At 43.8% G+C, this 21,888-nt stretch overlaps 1 protein-coding gene across 18 annotated transcripts in view; it reads left to right on the top strand.

Annotated features, from left to right (window-relative positions):
- Positions 1–21,888, top strand: part of LOC134743426 (cell adhesion molecule Dscam2) — a 100,586-nt gene that overhangs the window by 30,174 nt on the left and 48,524 nt on the right. For 3 of the 18 annotated variants that reach the window (XM_063676828.1, XM_063676836.1, XM_063676820.1), the window contains exons 5-11: positions 10,768–10,950; positions 12,699–12,848; positions 18,948–19,080; positions 19,840–19,988; positions 20,114–20,297; positions 20,878–20,981; positions 21,296–21,552. In XM_063676828.1, the coding sequence (XP_063532898.1) occupies positions 10,768–10,950; positions 12,699–12,848; positions 18,948–19,080; positions 19,840–19,988; positions 20,114–20,297; positions 20,878–20,981; positions 21,296–21,552 (1,160 nt within the window). Of the gene's footprint in view, positions 1–8,042; positions 8,227–8,294; positions 8,463–8,667; positions 8,830–9,687; positions 9,865–10,767; positions 10,951–12,698; positions 12,849–14,020; positions 14,145–14,603; positions 14,627–14,989; positions 15,114–15,331; positions 15,456–15,674; positions 15,799–15,828; positions 15,950–16,450; positions 16,575–16,764; positions 16,887–16,919; positions 17,044–17,385; positions 17,510–18,947; positions 19,081–19,839; positions 19,989–20,113; positions 20,298–20,877; positions 20,982–21,295; positions 21,553–21,888 lie in introns of those variants that run through there. The other 15 variants (XM_063676907.1, XM_063676842.1, XM_063676880.1 and 12 more) reach the window with 15 other exon arrangements.

Genomic DNA, 21,888 nt, shown 5'->3' with positions numbered 1-21,888 from the left:
TTTGGCTTCTAGAATTTAGTTTTTGATGAAAAACAGACACTTTACTAACGGAACACTAATTTCAACTGTAAAGCTTCAGGTGACAGACATGTAAATAAATGTAAATGTACTTCCACAGTATTGAGTAACCGCGTCGTGTAAACAATGCTATTTGCTGATGTAACACCCACCTGTTGTATTGCTAATGTAACTCATCGGCAGCGTGGAGCTCAAGGCTACTGTCAGTGTTGGCCGTAATTGTTAATTTTAATTAACAATTGATCAATTTTATTAACCATTAGTTCCGCCATTAACCAATTGCATTAAAGTTAATTCGGATTAAAGTTAATTCGGATTAAATTTTTGAGACGTTAATGGCCATTGAAGTTAATTCGGATTAACTTTAATTCGGATTAACTTCAATGGGCATGAAAGTCAAATAATTAATCCGAATTACTCTCAATTTGGATTAACGTCTAATAAAATTACATTCGTGATATTTTAAAATGAGAGAGCAAAATTTCCCTGACTGAACCCTGGCAGTAGTAGCAGTACCTACCTACTACCTAGTAGAATTCTGGTTTGGTGCAACACAGACATACGCGGTTTTGGTCATTTAAATCGTCTTGATGAGCACTTCGGAGAGCCGTACCCATGATAGAGCTGATGCTGAACCCTGGCAGTACCTAATGGATCTAAGGTTTGGTGCAACATAGGCACAGGCTGTTTTAGTCATCCGACTCGTCTTGATGAGCACTTCGGAGAGCCATACCCATGATAGAGCTGATGCTGAACCCTGGCAGTACCTAATGGATCTAAGGTTTGGTGCAACATAGGCACAGGCTGTTTTAGTCATCCGACTCGTCTTGATGAGCACTTCGGAGAGCCATACCCATGATAGAGCTGATGCTGAACCCTGGCAGTACCTAATGGATCTAAGGTTTGGTGCAACATAGGCACACGCTGTTTTAGTCATCCGACTCGTCTTGATGAGCACTTATGAGAGCAGTACCCATAATGGAGCTGATGCTGAACCCTGGCAGTACCTAGCGGAACTAAGGTTTGGTGCAACGTAGGCACACGCTGTTTTAGTCATCCGACTCGTCTTGATGAGCACTTAGGAGAGCAGTACCCATGATAGAGCTGATGCTGAACCCTGGCAGTACCTAGTGGATCTAAGGTTTGGTGCATCATAGGGACACGCTGTTTTAGTCACCCGACTCGTCTTGATAAGCACTTAGGAGAGCGGTACCCATGATAGAGCTGATGCTGAACCCTGGCAGTACCTAGTGGATCTAAGGTTTGGTGCAATATAGGCACACGCTGTTTTAGTCACCCGACTCGTCTTGATGAGCACTTAGGAGAGCGGTACCCATGATAGAGCTGATGCTGAACCCTGGCAGTACCTAGTGGATCTAAGGTTTGGTGCAACATAGGCACACGCTGTTTTAGTCATCCGACTCGTCTTGATGAGCACTTAGGAGAGCGGTACCCATGATAGAGCTGATGCTGAACCCTGGCAGTACCTAGTGGATCTAAGGTTTGGTGCAACATAGGCACACGCTGTTTTAGTCACCCGACTCGTCTTGATGAGCACTTAGGAGAGCAGTACCCATAATGGAGCTGATGCTGAACCCTGGCAGTACCTCGCGGAACTAAGGTTTGGTGCAACATAGGCACACGCTGTTTTAGTCATCCGATTCGTCTTGATGAGCACTTAGGAGAGCAGTACCCATGATAGAGCTGATGCTGAACCCTGGAACTACCTAGTGGATCTAAGGTTTGGTGCAACATAGGCACACGCTGTTTTAGTCACCTGACTCGTCTTGATGAGCACTTAGGAGAGCAGTACCCATAATGGAGCTGATGCTGAACCCTGGCAGTACCTAGCGGAACTAAGGTTTGGTGCAACATAGGCACACGCTGTTTTAGTCATCCGACTCGTCTTGATGAGCACTTAGGAGTGCAGTACCCATGATAGAGCTGATGCTGAACCCTGGCAGTACCTAATGGATCTAAGGTTTGTTGCAACATAGGCACACGCTGTTTTAGTCATCCGACTCGTCTTGATGAGCACTTAGGAGAGCAGTACCCATGATAGAGCTGATGCTGAACCCTGGCAGTACCTAATGGATCTAAGGTTTGGTGCGACATAGGCACACGCTGTTTTAGTCATCCGACTCGTCTTGATGAGCACTTATGAGAGCAGTACCCATAATGGAGCTGATGCTGAACCCTGGCAGTACCTAGCGGAACTAAGGTTTGGTGCAACGTAGGCACACGCTGTTTTAGTCATCCGACTCGTCTTGATGAGCACTTAGGAGAGCAGTACCCATGATAGAGCTGATGCTGAACCCTGGCAGTACCTAGTGGATCTAAGGTTTGGTGCATCATAGGGACACGCTGTTTTAGTCACCCGACTCGTCTTGATAAGCACTTAGGAGAGCGGTACCCATGATAGAGCTGATGCTGAACCCTGGCAGTACCTAGTGGATCTAGGGTTTGGTGCAACATAGGCACGCGCTGTTTTGGTCATCTGACTCGTCTTGATGAGCACTTAGTAGAGCGGTACCCATGATAGAGCTGATGCTGAACCCTGGCAGTACATAGTGGAAGTAAGGTTTGGTGCAACATAGGCACGCGCTGTTTTGGTCATCCGACTCGTCTTGAGGAGCACTTAGAAGAGCAGTAACCATGATAGAGCTGATGCTGAACCCTGGCAGTACCTAGTGGATCTAGGGTTTGGTGCAACATAGGCACACGCTGTTTTAGTCATCCGACTCGTCTTGATGAGCACTTAGGAGTGCAGTACCCATGATAGAGCTGATGCTGAACCCTGGCAGTACCTAGTGGATCCAGGGTTTGGTGCAACATAGGCACACGCTGTTTTAGTCATCCGACTCGTCTTGATGAGCACTTAGGAGAGCAGTACCCATGATAGAGCTGATGCTGAACCCTGGCAGTACCTAGTGGATCTAAGGTTTGGTACAACATAGGCACACGCTGTTTTAGTCACCCGACTCGTCTTGATGAGCACTTAGGAGAGCAGTACCCATAATGGAGCTGATGCTGAACCCTGGCAGTACCTAGTGGAACTAAGGTTTGGTGCAACATAGGCACACGCTGTTTTAGTCATCCGACTCGTCTTGATGAGCACTTAGGAGAGCAGTACCCATGATAGAGCTGATGCTGAACCCTGGCACTACCTAGTGGATCTAAGGTTTGGTGCAACATAGGCACACGCTGTTTTAGTCACCCGACTCGTCTTGATGAGCACTTAGGAGAGCAGTACCCATAATAGAGCTGATGCTGAACCCTGGCAGTACCTAGCGGAACTAAGGATTAGTGCAACATAGGCACACGCTGTTTTAGTCATCCGACTCGTCTTGATGAGCACTTAGAAGAGCAGTACCCATGATAGAGCTGATGCTGAACCCTGGCAGTACCTAGTGGGTCTAAGGTTTGGTGCAACATAGGCACACGCTGTTTTAGTCATCCGACTCGTCTTGATGAGCACTTAGGAGAGCAGTACCCATGATAGAGCTGATGCTGAACCCTGGCAGTACCTAGTGGATCTAAGGTTTGGTGCAACATAGGCACACGCTGTTTTAGTCACCCGACTCGTCTTGATGAGCACTTAGTAGAGCAGTACCCATGATAGAGCTGATGCTGAACCCTGGCAGTACCTAGTGGATCTAGGGTTTGGTGCAACATAGGCACACGCTGTTTTAGTCATCCGACTCGTCTTGATGAGCACTTAGGAGTGCAGAACCCATGATAGAGCTGATGCTGAACCCTGGCAGTACCTAGTGGATCCAGGGTTTGGTGCAACATAGGCACACGCTGTTTTAGTCATCCGACTCGTCTTGATGAGCACTTAGGAGAGCAGTACCCATGATAGAGCTGATGCTGAACCCTGGCACTACCTAGTGGATCTAAGGTTTGGTGCAACATAGGCACACGCTGTTTTAGTCACCCGACTCGTCTTGATGAGCACTTAGTAGAGCAGTACCCATGATAGAGCTGATGCTGAACCCTGGCAGTACCTAATGGATCTAAGGTTTGGTGCGACATAGGCACACGCTGTTTTAGTCATCCGACTCGTCTTGATGAGCACTTATGAGAGCAGTACCCATAATGGAGCTGATGCTGAACCCTGGCAGTACCTAGCGGAACTAAGGTTTGGTGCAACGTAGGCACACGCTGTTTTAGTCATCCGACTCGTCTAGAGCAGTACCCATGATAGAGCTGATGCTGAACCCTGGCAGTACCTAGTGGATCTAAGGTTTGGTGCATCATAGGGACACGCTGTTTTAGTCACCCGACTCGTCTTGATAAGCACTTAGGAGAGCGGTACCCATGATAGAGCTGATGCTGAACCCTGGCAGTACCTAGTGGATCTAGGGTTTGGTGCAACATAGGCACACGCTGTTTTAGTCACCCGACTCGTCTTGATGAGCACTTAGGAGAGCAGTACCCATAATGGAGCTGATGCTGAACCCTGGCAGTACATAGTGGATCTAAGGTTTGGTGCAACATAGGCACGCGCTGTTTAGGTCATCCGACTCGTCTTGATGAGCACTTAGAAGAGCAGTACCCATGATAGAGCTGATGCTGAACCCTGGCAGTACCTAGTGGATCTAAGGTTTGGTGCAACATAGGCACACGCTGTTTTAGTCACCCGACTCGTCTTGATGAGCACTTAGGAGAGCGGTACCCATGATAGAGCCTTACCACCTACCTTAGATCCACTAGGTATTGCCAGGGTTCAGCATCAGCTCTATCATGGGTACTGCTCTCCTAAGTGCTCATCAAGACGAGTCGGATGACCAAAACAGCGCGTGCCTATGATGCACCAAACCTTAGATCCACTAGGTACTGCCAGGGTTCAGCATCAGCTCTATCATGGGTACTGCTCTCATAAGTGCTCATCAAGACGAGTCGGATGACTAAAACAGCGTGTGCCTATGTCGCACCAAACCTTAGATCCATTAGGTACTGCCAGGGTTCAGCATCAGCTCTATCATGGGTACTGCTCTCCTAAGTGCTCATCAAGACGAGTCGGATGACTAAAACAGCGTGTGCCTATGTTGCACCAAACCTTAGATCCATTAGGTACTGCCAGGGTTCAGCATCAGCTCTATCATGGGTACTGCTCTCCTAAGTGCTCATCAAGACGAGTCGGATGACTAAAACAGCGTGTGCCTATGTTGCACCAAACCTTAGACCCACTAGGTACTGCCAGGGTTCAGCATCAGCTCTATCATGGGTACTGCTCTTCTAAGTGCTCATCAAGACGAGTCGGATGACCTAAACAGCGCGTGCCTATGTTGCACCAAACCTTAGATCCACTATGTACTGCCAGGGTTCAGCATCAGCTCCATTATGGGTACTGCTCTCCTAAGTGCTCATCAAGACGAGTCGGGTGACTAAAACAGCGTGTGCCTATGTTGCACCAAACCCTAGATCCACTAGGTACTGCCAGGGTTCAGCATCAGCTCTATCATGGGTACCGCTCTCCTAAGTGCTTATCAAGACGAGTCGGGTGACTAAAACAGCGTGTCCCTATGATGCACCAAACCTTAGATCCACTAGGTACTGCCAGGGTTCAGCATCAGCTCTATCATGGGTACTGCTCTCCTAAGTGCTCATCAAGACGAGTCGGATGACTAAAACAGCGTGTGCCTACGTTGCACCAAACCTTAGATCCACTAGGTACTGCCAGGGTTCAGCATCAGCTCTATCATGGGTACCGCTCTACTAAGTGCTCATCAAGACGAGTCGGGTGACTAAAACAGCGTGTGCCTATGTTGCACCAAACCTTAGATCCACTAGGTACTGCCAGGGTTCAGCATCAGCTCTATCATGGGTACTGCTCTCCTAAGTGCTCATCAAGACGAGTCGGATGACTAAAACAGCGTGTGCCTATGTTGCACCAAACCTTAGATCCACTAGGTAGTGCCAGGGTTCAGCATCAGCTCTATCATGGGTACTGCTCTCCTAAGTGCTCATCAAGACGAGTCGGGTGACTAAAACAGCGTGTGCCTATGTTGCACCAAACCTTAGATCCACTAGGTACTGCCAGGGTTCAGCATCAGCTCTATCATGGGTACCGCTCTCCTAAGTGCTCATCAAGACGAGTCGGGTGACTAAAACAGCGTGTGCCTATGTTGCACCAAACCTTAGATCCACTAGGTACTGCCAGGGTTCAGCATCAGCTCTATCATGGGTACTGCTCTCCTAAGTGCTCATCAAGACGAGTCGGGTGACTAAAACAGCGTGTGCCTATGTTGCACCAAACCTTAGATCCACTAGGTACTGCCAGGGTTCAGCATCAGCTCCATTATGGGTACTGCTCTCCTAAGTGCTCATCAAGACGAGTCGGGTGACTAAAACAGCGTGTGCCTATGTTGCACCAAACCTTAGATCCACTAGGTACTGCTAGGGTTCAGCATCAGCTCTATCATGGGTACCGCTCTCCTAAGTGCTCATCAAGACGAGTCGGGTGACTAAAACAGCGTGTGCCTATGTTGCACCAAACCTTAGATCCACTAGGTAGTGCCAGGGTTCAGCATCAGCTCTATCATGGGTACTGCTCTCCTAAGTGCTCATCAAGACGAGTCGGATGACTAAAACAGCGTGTGCCTATGTTGCACCAAACCTTAGTTCCGCTAGGTACTGCCAGGGTTCAGCATCACCTCCATTATGGGTACTGCTCTCCTAAGTGCTCATCAAGACGAGTCGGGTGACTAAAACAGCGTGTGCCTATGTTGCACCAAACCTTAGATCCATTAGGTACTGCCAGGGTTCAGCATCAGCTCTATCATGGGTATGGCTCTCCGAAGTGCTCATCAAGACGAGTCGGATGACTAAAACAGCGTGTGCCTATGTTGCACCAAACCTTAGATCCATTAGGTACTGCCAGGGTTCAGCATCAGCTCTATCGTGGGTACGGCTCTCCGAAGTGCTCATCAAGACGATTTAAATGACCAAAACCGCGTATGTCTGTGTTGCACCAAACCAGAATTCTACTAGGTAGTAGGTAGGTACTGCTACTACTGCCAGGGTTCAGTCAGGGTCATTTTGCTGTCTCATTTTAAAATATCACGAATGTAATTTTATTAGACGTTGATGCAATTGAGAGTAATTCTAATAAATTTTTAGAAACTTTAATGGCCATTGAAGTTAATCCGAATTAAAGTTAATCCGAATTAACTTCAATGGCCATTAACGTCTCAAAAATTTAATCCGAATTAACTTTAATCCGAATTAACTTTAATCCGAATTAAATGGCTAATGGTTAATGGCCATTAACCTTTTTAATTGTTAATTTTTAATGGTTAATGGCATTAGCGTTCGGCCAACACTGGCTACTGATAAGGACATTTTGCGATGTTCAACGATAATCGCTGCGTCTGTTACTTTTTCTTTCTATCAAGCGGTGTTAGAAAGCAACAGTTGCTTTATCACGCCGATAATAGCTACCATCGTACGCTCACAGGTTACATTAAACTTTGATTTGAATTCCATGAAATCGAAGCATAAGAAAGACACAAAGCCGCATTACCTTAATCTGCAGTTCTAATATGTACCTACGCTAGCTGCCTAAATAGTCAGAAATTGTATGTATAGTGACTGTATGTGTAGACTGACAGCGACTTGGCGGTCATAGAAATGTAGGTATCAACATATTTAAGAACAAGTTCAAGTATTCATGTATAGTATATAGCTGCGACGGGATTTTACTGAAATTACCTGGTGCATCAGCGTTGCGTCTTTTGAATTGCAATTGTAAATATACATTGTTATATTTTCAATTATGTGATTGTAAAGTATTTATTACAGGATTTTTATGAATTGTCTGTGACTGATGAATAGTACAGCCAGTTACAGTTGAAAAGTCATTGAGAATATTTATTTAGTTACGTAATGTTTTGATTTTACTATTCATGCAGAGCAGAACCATCTTAATTATAGCAATGAGTGTGTTTTTTTTTTCAACAGGTTTTATAATATCAGTAATATTTGGGACTAAATTTATAATTTTCTTTGTGGTACAAACTTTTTAACAACGTTTGATGCTAGTTGTCGCCCAGCATTACGACACTGATGTCAACAAGGAGTACGTCATTATGGGCAACAGCATTGTGCTGAAATGCCAGATCCCGTCGTTCGTCGCCGACTTCGTAGAGGTTTTGTCCTGGCACACCGACGATAACCAAGACTTCTTACCTGGCAACGACTACGGTTACTCTCTCGCCTTTTACCCCCTTTCTTCCTAATCCTCACGGATTTCCAAATTTCTACGTTCACAGTGGTACAGCAGCAGTACGAATCCGAAGTGAACAATGAATACGTCATCCGCGGAAACTCGGCCATTCTCAAATGCTCCATACCCTCGTTCGTAGCGGATTTCGTTAATGTAGTCTCTTGGCACGATGAAGATGGGAATTCTTACGCCGCCGCAGATCCTAAAGACAATGGTACCACTGATATGTGTCATTTATGTGCATACATGTCTCCGCATCCCGTTGCCAGCTTTCCATTCCCAATCAAACCAATCAATAAAACGTCAGTGACCATAAAACCTTAGAGACGTTTATGCTGGTCTTCCAGTTATCAAATAATATTATTTTCAAGAGCCTCTCGAATCCAAATTGTTTGGTGACCTCACGCGTCTTTTTTCAGTTGTTAACCAATTCTACGAAGCCGAGATCCTCACAGAGTACGTTATAAGGGGCAACGCGGCTGTCCTAAAATGTTCCATTCCCTCTTTTGTCGCCGATTTCGTGAAGGTAGAAGCGTGGATCGACGAAGAAGGAACTGAGATTACGCATTCCGACGACCTCGGTAACAATACCTCGCTAAACAATGAAGTAACCGCTTCCCGACGCACTAAAAGCCTGTCCCACACCTTTACCCGCTCATTTCCATCTAGGTGACTAATTGTTATTCTTCAGTCGTGTCACAGTATTACGTGACCGAAGCCGAAAATGAGTACGTGATACGAGGCAACGCCGCAATAGTCAAGTGCAAGATACCCTCTTTCGTGAGCGACTTCGTCTACGTGGAGTCATGGATAATGGATGACGGACAAACGCTCACCATTAACAATACACACTCGGAGGGTACTCCTCTCACGTCTTGCTTTTGTTACTTCTCACGATCCCATCCCAAATTCCTTTAACATCGTAAAAAAATTTCAAAAATAAACTAATGTTGTCAGTAATATCGCAACCCTACGAGGCCGAGGCGGACAACGAATATGTTATCCGCGGAAATGCTGCCATAATGAAATGCGAGGTCCCCAGTTTCGTGTCCGATTTTGTATCTGTTGAAATGTGGACCGACAGCGATGGAGGATCTTACTTTCCTGGGCATGAAGAGGGTAAATCCTCCAACACAAAGAAAACTCCTTTCCTAAATCCATATTTTTAATATTTTGAACAGCTGTTCTTCAAGTTTATGAGGCTAGAGTCAACGACGAGTTCGTCTTGCGCGGAAATACAGCCATTCTCAAATGCATCGTGCCTTCCTTTGTCGCCGATTTTGTTCATGTCGTATCGTGGACTATGGACAATGAAACTGTTACTGCTGAAGAACACGCGAACGTTAAGTCGGGTAGATAAAAACCTGTAGATGTTAACCCCCTATCCCTCCCACTATTTCGTACCCTTTTAAAGGGATGAATGAAATTCTGCTTCACAGTGGTGCATCAGTCTTACGAACCTCGCGTGATCGACGAGGATGTCCTGCGTGGAAACTCCGCTATCGTTAAGTGTTCAATCCCGTCGTTCGTGGCGGATTACGTCAATGTCGTGGAATGGATAACAGACGAGAAGTCCCTCTCTGCGTTTTCGTTAAACGGCTCTGACGGCAATTACGGTAATCGAGAGCGCCCGCCCGACCCCAATTGTCCCTATCCGCTCTCCACTAAATCCTACAGCGTTAGCAATGGCCGTGTTGTAGTGACTATAATTTATAAATTCCAGCCGTCAACCAGTTCTACGAGTCCCAGGTGTACGACATGTACGTGATTCGGGGGAACGCCGCAGTATTCAAATGTCACATTCCATCGTTTGTCTCCGACCATGTGCAAATAGTTTCTTGGCATGATACGGATGGCGGAGAATATACTCAAAATGAAACTTACGGTATTACTTACTATATGCGAAAGAAAATATCCGTCATCCCCTCTCCTCTCTGACTACGTGTAGTTATGCAAGGTTAACGTTGTCGTTTCAATATTTCAGTGGTATCGCAAGCGTACTCGGTTCACTTAGTTGAAGAGAACGTTCTACGCGGAAACGCTGTGATTGTGAAATGCCTCATCCCTAGTTTTGTCACTGAGTACGTCTCAGTATCTTCATGGATAATTTCGGAAGGCGAACAAGAAACTGAAATTAAATTAGAGGATGTTGCTAACCAAGAGGGTATTTTGTAGTTGTCAATATCAGTGTTGTCAGTTAAGCTCCTAAAATCCTTCCCCGTGTTGAACACATATTAAGTTTTTAAATTATTTTTTGCAGTCGTGAGCCAAGCTTACACAGTTCAACTTGTTGATGAAAATGTGTTACGCGGAAACTCCGTAGTTATGAAATGCCTCATACCTAGTTTCGTGACCGAATATGTATCAGTAGCTTCGTGGATAATTTCGGAAGGCGAACAAGAATCTGAGATTAAACTAGAAGATATTACTAACAAAGAGGGTATTTTATAGTTAATTCGCCAGCTTAGCTCCTAAGATCCTTTCCTGTTTCAAGCGGATGTTTTGGATGTTATTTGCAGTGGTGGGCCAAGCTTACACGGTCAATCTGATGGAAGAGAGCGTGTTGCGCGGAAACGCAGTTATCCTAAAATGCCACATTTCCACCTTCGTCACGGAATACGTAAGCGTTTCTTCTTGGATTATATCCGAAGGCGAAACTGACAAATTGGAAATTAACGCCGACGCTAAAGAAACTAACTTGGGTATTTTTATCTAACAGCTAGTCGCGTATATACCATACTCCCATTTCCCTTGATCGTCGTTTGTTAGGTCGATTAAGTTGTCGGTTTATTGTTTATTAATGTGACAAGACAAATAACTTTGTTTCAGTCGTGTCTCAGGCGTACACGATTAACTTGATGGATGAAAACGTACTGCGTGGCAACTCCGCCATCCTAAAGTGCCACTTACCGAGCTTCGTCACTGAGTACGTGACTGTATCTTCTTGGATTATTTCCGAGGGCGATACTAATGAGAAAGAGATTAGTGTAGAAGATTCAGCTAGCTTAGGTATTGTTAACTAATAAAACAATCCCAAATTCCTGCCCGGATCCTACAAACGACAAGTCAACAAGGTTTAGGTTTGAAGAATATTCTGGGTGTTTCTTATTTAATAATTTGATAATTTATTCCAGTGGTGTCTCAGTCGTACACCGTCAATCTTTGGGAGGAGAACGTTCTGCGCGGAAATGCCGCCATACTAAAGTGTCACATTCCGAGTTTTGTCACCGAATATGTCACGGTCACTTCCTGGATTATTTCCGAAGGGGATACAGACGAGTTGGAGATAAATTTAGAATCTGACGTTAATCTGGGTAAATAAGGATAGCTTCGAATCCACACACCTACTTACTCCTAATCATTTCCTATTCCATTGTTGTATATTCATAGTTGTTCTTTGTAACTGGGAGTCTCTTCTCTAGCTAATGGGTTGATTGGGTAGTTAGCAGTGCGAAAACTAGATGAGTCACGGTACATCTAAGTCTCATAACTCTCATAAGCTATGAGTCATCGTCCTGTGGTTACAGTTATTACTGCGTAATATTACTAACTGTATACAATTACTCGTAAATCAAGGGCAATGTTTATCGGAAATTCTTTCCTTTTACAGTCGTATCCCAAGCTTACGACGTGAAATTCTGGGAAGAATATGTTTTGCGCGGAAATGCTGCAATTCTCAAATGCCAGATTCCAAGTTTCGTTTCCGAATATGTATCAGTCGCATCTTGGATAGTTTCCGAGGACGAACAGGAGGAAGAAATCAATATCGACAATTCATCAAATTTAGGTATTTGTTTGGTTGTATCTATTCCTTTCCGCTCCCAGGGATTTCCCATCCGGTCCTTAACACTGTCCTCTATTAGTGTCGTTAATAGATATTTCTAGTTGGCAATGTAGGTTTTTCGATTTTGACGAAGGGATAGGAAAGGGCTATATGTTAAGGTTTCCTTTATAGGGTCAAAGATAAAAATGACTTAATATTTTAGAAGTCCTTGACAACTCGTATTGTTCCAGTGGTTTCACAAGCGTATGCGGTAAATCTAATGGAGGAATACGTTCTGAGAGGCAACGCAGCTATTCTTAAGTGTCACATCCCGAGCTTTGTTGCGGAGTACGTTACCGTCGTCTCATGGATCATAAGCGAAGACGCAGAAGACGTCGAAATCAATCTCGACTCCGATCATGATTTAGGTACGAGTTTTTGCCGTCCTTGGCCTTCATTCCCAATGATCAAGTCTCTCCAGTGATGCATAGGAGTGTTCCTATTGGTTTCCTGTAACTCCATGGGCCTCACGGCCTACCTTTTCCTCTGATCCTCCTTCCTGCATGCAATGAAGTTTGTAAGTAAAGCAGCCTTAAGCTGCGCAGCCAATTGATAAATAATAAAATTGAATTTATTTATGTAATTGGTCCATAAAATGGATTCCTACAATGTTTTATGAATTTTCAGAGGGAAAATACTTAGTACTGCCGTCTGGAGAATTACATATTAGAGATGTCGGACCCGAGGATGGATATAAATCTTATCAATGCCGCACGAAGCACAGGCTTACGGGAGAAACTCGACTTTCCGCTACTAAGGGACGTCTCGTCATCACTGGTGAGTTTTCTTATTTTCTATTTGAGGTGACGCTACAAATTCATTCACTATTATACGTATAAAATCTATGAATGATTATGTTTACATTCCATTCATATTACACTATTTATATGCAGTTTATAATGAATTCAGAGCGTCACGTTAATAACAACAATGTCGTTTTAATTAAATTTACGTGCCCAAAGTTTTTGTTTTCATTATTAACATATTTATTAAGAGTTTGATAGCGTTTTAAAGACATTGTTGATATTAAGTTTTAGTTTACTTAATTAGTTGTCTTTGAAATCTATAGAATATAGTGCTGCTGCTGAATATTTCCATTTACATAATATTATCAATCAACATACAAATATGGTAACAACTAAATTTAAACTACACAGCTTAAACAATCAATCAGCATGTTCAGTTTAAGCATGCAGCTGATTTTTTATATCAATTTCAATACAGTACAGGAAATATTCTGCTTAAAATGTTCAATACCTATGTTTTTTTAAAGAAAGTTAATAATCTCTATCTAACTTTACTATTTTTAATAACAAATATTTACATTACCTTTCAAGATATCTTACTCGTTACCTACCTTACGTAATCAATATGCATACAGTTGAGATTATTAATTGTACTATTAATAGCGAAGTTTACACACACAAATATTTGTGTCTATAAACTTTCTTGTATTAAACGACTTGCCTGAATGTTGGGATAGGGTACCCTGCAGAGCCTTGACTCGCGTTTTAAAAATTAGGCGTATAGAGAACAGTAGGGGTAACTTGGCCGGTCAAAGTCCACTCTGGTTAATTCGTTCTGGTCCGATCCTTGAAAACCCGCCTTCTCCCAACATGTGCAGAACCCGTGGGTCGGGTGCCTCCCAAGTTCCCTAGTGCACAGACGACCAGCGGTTTCCAGTTTAACGAAGGCTCCAACCTGGCGGTTATGTGTGCTGCCCAGGCCTTCCCTTCGCCAATGTACCGGTAAGGACTCCTCAAATCTAACCCTTTACGTCCCCAGAGCCGGTAGGGCGCGTGCCTCCTAAGCTATCCACCACACAAGTCGGCGCCATGTACGTTACCACGCTGGCAGCTTCGTTTACATTGCAATGTCCCGCTCAGGCATTCCCTGTACCCCTCTTCAGGTAATCTTAGCACAACTCTACTATCTATACATATTTCTAGAACCGGTTGGCCGCGTACCTCCCAAGTTTGCAACCGTACTCACTGGGACAATGTTCGAGGTTAAGAAAAATGAATCATACGCATTGCAGTGCCCCGCGCAGGCGTTCCCTACTCCACTATTCAGGTACCTGATCTTAACCATTTCGGAATCCTCCCCTAGAACCGGTTGGTCGCGTGTCACCGAAATTTGCCACTCTATTGATGGGCACCTGGATGGGAGCTAAAGAAAATCATTCGCTTGCATTACAATGCCCGGCTCAAGCGTTCCCCGTTCCACTATTCAGGTACTTATCGGTTACGTATTATAGAGCTATGCATATTTTGTGTGTAGAACCCCTGGGAAAAGTATCACCGAAATTCCCGAATATCGATAAGGGCCGTCTTGTGGACTATCAGCAGAGTAGCAGTATTACTCTATTGTGCCCTGCTCAAGCGTTCCCGATCCCGCTTTATAGGTAAAACGTAATTATATTTTGCTACAGAACCCATGGGAAAAGTATCTCCGAAGTTTCCAAGTCTAGAAAAGAGTCGACTATTCAATTTTGAAAGTAATCAAATTCTGTCGGTTTTTTGTCCTGCACAAGCTTTTCCCACCCCAATGTTTAGGTAAGTCACACCCAAATATGATATAAAAACATATAATTTCCGATTCCTAGATCCCATGGGAAAAGTAACCCCCAAATTCGCCACCGGAGACGTCAGCCGATCGTTTATTGCAAACACGGGTAGCGATCTTCCATTGCTTTGTCCAGCTCAAGGGTTCCCTGCTCCGGCATTTAGGTAATTCAAAACTGTCTCTAACGTTTTCTCTTGGACAGAACCGATGGGCAAAGTTTCTCCGAAATTCCCATCCATGGAAACCGGACGCAGCTTTACATTTTCTTCGAATACTTGCGTGACTCTGCTCTGTCCGGCCCAAGCATTCCCCACTCCATTGTTCAGGTACTTAGATGTCTGTTTGTCTCTTAGAACCTGTGGGACGAGTGTCTCCAAAATTCCCTTCAATGGATAGCTCGAGGAGCTTCAGCGCTACTCTTAATTCAAGTCTGACTATCCAATGCCCCGCGCAGGCTTTCCCCGTCCCATTATTCAGGTAATTTGATTAGATGCATGTCAGTAAGCATTTATATATTCTTAGAGCCCGTTGGTCGTGTTCAGCCTAAGTTTACGACTGGTGACAAAAGCCGCGCCTTCGATGCTAACGGAGGAGATAGCATCACACTTTTGTGCCCCGCCCAAGCATTTCCTGCCCCAATGTTCAGGTAATCCTCAGATAAAACATCCCACCAATGCGCGCTTATGTATATTTAGAGCCTGTGGGTCGCGTACAACCAAAATTCACAACTGGTGATAAACTTCGCGCCTTCGACGCAAACGGTGGCCATAGCATCACGCTCTTATGCCCTGCACAAGCATTTCCAGCCCCAATGTTCAGGTATATAATTTTTTTCTAAACCATAAACCATTTCGTAGAACCGTTGGGAAGTGCGGCTCCAAAAGTGGCAACTAAAGTGATTGACCTCACAGAAGAGTTATCTAATAATACCGTCACGTTGCTCTGTCCGGCTCAGGCTTACCCTGTTCCAATATTCAGGTAATTTGCTATTGATATTGTCATGTCGTAGAATTCAGTAGAGAAAATGTCCATGTTTAGAACCCGTGGGCAGAGTTCCTCCGAAGTTCCCTACTTTGGACGATAGTAGAGGTTTTAAAACATCAGTTAATGCAAGCGTGACATTGCTGTGTCCCGCTCAGGCCTTCCCAGTTCCTCTCTCAAGGTAAATACTAAACTTTTAACTCTTTCGTAGAACCGCTGGGCAGTGCTGCTCCCAAAGTGGCTATGAAAATGATCGACATCACAGAGGCGCAATCCAATAATACTGTCACATTGCTATGCCCGGCTCAGTCTTTCCCTGTCCCAATATTCAGGTAATTCACAAGTATCGATGTTGTGAATTCAATAGAATAAATGTCTGTTTAGAGCCCGTGGGGAGAGTTCCTCCGAAGTTTCCCACATTAGACAGTGTTAGAGGTTTTAGTACATCTGTCAATTCGAGTGTGACACTGCTGTGCCCCGCTCAAGCCTTCCCAGTTCCTCTCTCCAGGTAAATACTGAACTATTAGTATGTCTCTTTTTTCTTGTAGAACCAATAAATAGTGCTCCGCCCAAGGTGCCTACTAAAACAATAGAATTCGTGGAATTCAAAATGGGTTCAAGCATTACGCTGTTGTGTTTGGCACAAGCGTTCCCGGTTCCAGTATTTAGGTGAGTCTTTTTCTTGATTTAGAGCCGATCGGCCTAAACTTTCTCTAGGGATTTCAAAATGGCGTGGTATGTTAAGGACGTAAAGCAAGGCTTTGCATTGCTGTGCCCAGCGCAGGGATCTCCCGCCCCTTTATTAAGGTATTTAAAGCCTTTTATTGTTTTAGAACCGATCGGCTCCAAAAGTCCTGCTTTCTCAAGTGTATCCAAATTAGCGTGGTTTGAGATACATTCTGATCAAGATTTTGCACTCGCGTGTCCTGCTCAAGGGTTCCCTGTCCCTCTGTTTAGGTGAGGATTTAACACAAATACACAAGAAATAAAACTATGAAAACGGATTATATCGCGTATATTGAATTATTCATGAGTATTCTTTATTTCATGAGTAACTATCGCGGTAACCGAAGACAATATTACAAATACACAATTTAATAATTCCTGCACGAAGAAGTTATATATTTAAGATACAATCTTATTTTAGAACCCGTCGGATCAGTCTCCTACATTTTCCACTGATAACAAATTCTCATGGTATGTAAGGAAAATAGGCGAAAGCCTTAATCTTCTGTGCCCGGCTCAAGCCTTTCCGGTTCCACTTTTCAGGTGAATGAATTATTTTTAATATTTTACTTATAGAACCCGTTGGCTCAAAGTCCCCTACGTTTTCGAACGACGTACAGTTCTCTGGGATCACTCGTAGAACCGGTCAAGATTTCGCTCTGTTATGCCAAGCGCAAGCGTTCCCCGTCCCAATATTCAGGTAAGAAGTACAGAGATCCTAACATTAAGTTTAATTGGCAGAACCTGTTGGGTCGAAGGCGCCGACATTCTCGTCAGAGTTTAAAAGCACTACGCTTACAAAAGCGGCGGAACAAGCTATTGTTCTCTTGTGTCAAGCTCAGGCGCATCCAACTCCTCTGTTCAGGTGAGTCAATCGTTTGAATCGTTTCTCGAGCGGTTTTTTCTTTTCCTTCACTCGATCTAATCAGATCAGCTGCTTCCTATCCAACGAAACCTATCAATTATAAAATTGAACCAGAATCAGTGGTACCCTAAACATTCAGGTAGGTTCTGATATTAATTTTTATATACTTTTTTGTAGAGCCCGTTGGAGCAAAAGCCCCGTCTTTTTCAACTGACTCAAAAGGCAGTATATTTATTAGAGAAATTGGAAACAGTTTCGCGTTACTATGTCAAGCCCAGGCATTTCCCACCCCAGTGTTTAGGTAAGCTAACGTCACGTATTTTCTTACGCAGAGCCTGTGGGTTCCAAGCCGCCGACATTTTCCAATGATTTCACTCTATCGGCGGTCACGAGACATAGAGGACAAGATTTTGCAATTATGTGCCAGGCCCAGGCTTTTCCCATACCGATCTTCAGGCAAGTTTTATTAACATTTGTTGACTATTGCATTATGAAGCTTAAATTGTATACAACAACTTTGGTCTGGTGTGTTTGCACGTTGTACCAACTTGGTTGGTACTAACTGCCTCTTCTTCTTATGCAGAGCCCGTCGGTTCCAAGGCCCCCTCGTTTTCTACTGAGTCTGATATCTCATCCCTAAAAAGACATGGAGGCGAAAGCTTTGCCCTTCTTTGTCAAGCACAGGCTTTTCCGGTACCAATCTTCAGGCAAGTTCAACATTATTATAGTTCTACCCAGGCAATTTCAAATGTCTTAATTTAACTCCTTCTTTAGAACCGGTGGGAGCTAAATCGCCGACATTTTCGACGGAGTCAATGGGAAGTATATTTAGAAAACGCATCGGACAAGGCTTCGCTCTTCTCTGTCAGGCTCAAAGTTACCCTGCCCCCATTTTTAGGCAAGTACTTTGTGTTGTATTCTGTTATCAACTGTTTATTTTGAATAACAGAACCCGTGGGATCCAAAGCCCCAACCTTCTCTACGGATGCGCTTAGTACCACCTTATTAAGAACCCAAGGTCAAGGCTTCGCACTCTTATGTCAAGCTCAAGCATTCCCAGTACCATTATTCAGGCAAGTATTTCTATTCCATTTCAAATAAGGTATTACGTCAGGATAGACTTTCTTAAGCGTTGAATGTGTTCCATTCCTCAGAGCCAGTGGGCGCAAAAGCACCAACCTTTTCCGGGGACTCTAAAAGTTTTACATTCGTCAAAGAGATAAAACAAAACTTTGCTCTCCTGTGTCAGGCTCAGGCGTTCCCTACTCCTTTATACAGGCAAGTTTTTCTTAACATGTAACATTTCTTAGAGCCAATCGGGAGTGTTGCACCGAGTATCACTTCGACGCAGAAGGCTGCGGTTCACTATTCACAAAACTCCGCGATGGCTCTCCTGTGCCCGGCGCAGGCGTTCCCCGTGCCGTTGTCAAGGTGCGTTGAATTTATCTACTTACTCTCTTGCAGAACCCACCAACAAGATTGCCCCACGGAGCGAGAAAAGCCGCAAATTCGAAGGTGGACAAATATTTTTAGTTTCTGAAACAGAGTCCGTCTATCTCACCTGCGAAGTATCCGGCTATCCCGCCCCCCTATTTAGATAAGTCCAATATACCCTGAACCTACGAAAGATTTTTCGAGATTTACTTTATTGTTTATAGAGGCATCCTTATTTGTCCGATACTTTTCCCATAGGGTTTATAATAGAGATCTGTAGGTTTTCAAGTATCCATCCATTACAGAACCAACTAATAAGATACCACCTAGAAAAGATTCAGCCAAACACTTCGAAGGTTGGGAAGTTTTCGTCGTTTCCCAAGGGACCAATGCATACTTATCGTGTCAAGTCGCTGCATACCCGGCACCCTTATTTAGGTGAGTGATAGGTGTCAATTAAAGATTAAGAGTGTAGACTCTTGATTAATCTGAAGGATGAAATGTCCATTTGCGAGTAAACCAAAGAAATGCGTACCTGTTGAGATTTGAACCCTGTCACGGCCGGCCGCCGATATCTCACGCATTCATTCATCACGTAGCCTCACCATCTCATTCCAATGTACTGATGTGCGTTGTTATTGCAGTCTGTTGCGGCGGCCGCTCCGCCCGCGTGACATGAAGGCGTGACTCGCGGCCGGCCGCGACCTTAAGGTCCCCAGCCAAAGTATAGAACAGCGTACACACCTGCCGGTAAGTGTCAGGGTGTTCTTGCTTTTATAAACGCTTCGATCTTTACTTTGTGCTTCGCGTAGCTCGCACATAACATCCATGTGCTTTCACGCGCTTTCGTTATTGTATCTATTTTAATTAAGTAGCCAAATCTGTCTGGGTGGTAGGGTTGAAACTTCTCACGTCAACTTTATATGTATTTATCTTTAAAAACCTACGAATAGTATCCCTCCCAAGCTGTCTAGTGGTCGATTACAAGAGTCTGAGTTGGGTGTCGGACAAAAGGGGACGATTATTTGTTTGAGTCAAGGGTGTCCGGTGCCGGTTTTTCAGGTGGGTGACAGAGGATAGTCTGTAATATTTTTGGTCTTGAACGTACTTTGTAGCGATTTTATCTTTGAATGTCCAAGATTATAGATTAGTTAAGTTGCGTGATTCTCTCCCTAAACTTGTTCTGTTTTGTTCCAGATGGTACAAGTTTATTGATGGCACAACGAGGAAGCAGCCAGTTACGCTGAACGACCGAGTGAAGCAAGTATCAGGAACACTTATTATCAAGGAAGCTAAGGTCGAGGATTCTGGAAAGTACCTGTGCGTGGTCAACAACTCCGTTGGTGGTATGTTTACATTCACATACATATATTTAAAATACAGTTTTCAAAAACGTTATGTTGTTATGATGGTTCTTAATAAATATACTATTATAGAATAATAACCTTAATGCTTCTTACTAAATTTCCAGGCGAATCAGTGGAAACAGTCCTAACAGTAACAGCCCCTCTCAAGACGACCGTGGAACCAGCTACCCAAACTGTCGATTTTGGCAGACCCGCGGTATTTACCTGCAAATATGAAGGCAACCCTGTCAAGACGATCACCTGGCTTAAGGATGGCAAGGACATGAAGCACCACGACCCTCAGCTCAGGTAATTATGATATAACCTTACAGTTAAGGGTAGAAAGAGTGCTGGATAATATTTTTAAAACGGTCGGTGATCCAACCCCATAGAACTTCCACATCGGTAGGACTGCCGTGTCCACCTGCAAGTGAAGATTATGTGGTTTAAAAACGACAATGATTTGTCATTCTGTCATAAATGTTATAACCCTCTGCTCACCTGTACCCGTACCATGAGTCACTGACAGTGTCAAAACTGACATATACTCTAACGTCTACGTAATTTACTTTCTATACATCTCGCTCGCACTAATATGTCAGTACGAGCCAGATGCATTGAAAGTAAGTTACGTTAACGCTAGCGTTTATGTCAGTGCCGAACTGATGGTAGGCGTACTGAGCAGAAATTACTTAATTTCTCATTGATGGGTATGATGAAAGAAAAATAAGCAATATCTTATTTTTTAGCCGATATATTATTTTAAAAATTTCTTCCACATCTTTTGTAACTAAAATTCAGCCAAGCTGAAAAGGTTTTTAATTGTCTAAAAAGCTTCTGATGATTGTTGTAACCTTGCTAATACATGTTTTTTTTATATTGATTACAGGATCGAATCAGTGAAGAAGGAAGACAAGGGAATGTACCAGTGTTTCATCAGGAACGACCAGGAAAGTGCAGGAGCTAGCGCCGAACTTAAACTTGGAGGACGATGTAAGATATTCATATTTACTACACCATCGCTAATTACATGTTATCGTATATGAAAATCTTTGGGGCTCGTTCGTTAAATCAAAACTTTGGCAATTACTGATACTACACACTGTGCATATACCTACTTCAAGTGTAAACAGACATCTGAATTCTTAAAAATATTTATTTCTTTATGGAACGAACATAACTAAGAGTAACAAGAACTAAGTTCCGACATGTTGTCCTCTACATTTAATCAGTTAGAGACTTCTGAGTCTAGAAATTTGCTTGGCTATCGATTCTAAAACTTAATGACTATCTTTTTCCTATTCCAGTCGAACCACCCCAAATCCGCAAGAACTTCCAAGAGCAGACTCTTCGCTCCGGCCCGTCTCTACGTCTCCAATGTGTTGCTTCCGGTAACCCCACTCCTGACATCGCCTGGCTTTTGGACGGAGAGAAATTATCCAGTGGAGAACGCCTGCAGATCGGACAGTTCGTTACTGCTGACGGCAACGTTGAGTCGCATCTGAACATCTCTTCTGTACACACAAACGACGGAGGATTGTATTCCTGCATCGCTTCGAGCAAGGTAATTTTTCAGGAACAATCGCTCAGTTCCATTTCCACATATCCAATGCGTTGCTTCAATAGGTACTTGTATTTTGCAATTGATTACACTCATTTTACTCATTCTATTGTTATTTACATACAAGATATATACAGTGGTACTACGTAAACGAAATTAATAACTAGCTTAAATCTAAAATAGGCCCTTGGGGCATTGTACCAAGGATGCTGGCGGCATTTCCTCGCTGTATCGCAATGCTGACCACCAGTTACGTCAACCAGACGCTTCGCAATTTCTGCAAACAACTTGTGCGCGCTGGGACCCCATTGACGTAGATTTACATTACATTACACACAT

Source organism: Cydia strobilella, chromosome 1 (genome assembly GCF_947568885.1).
Source record: "Cydia strobilella chromosome 1, ilCydStro3.1, whole genome shotgun sequence".
NCBI classification, from domain to species: domain Eukaryota; kingdom Metazoa; phylum Arthropoda; class Insecta; order Lepidoptera; family Tortricidae; genus Cydia; species Cydia strobilella.
This window is presented reverse-complemented; position numbering and strand designations above follow the sequence as displayed.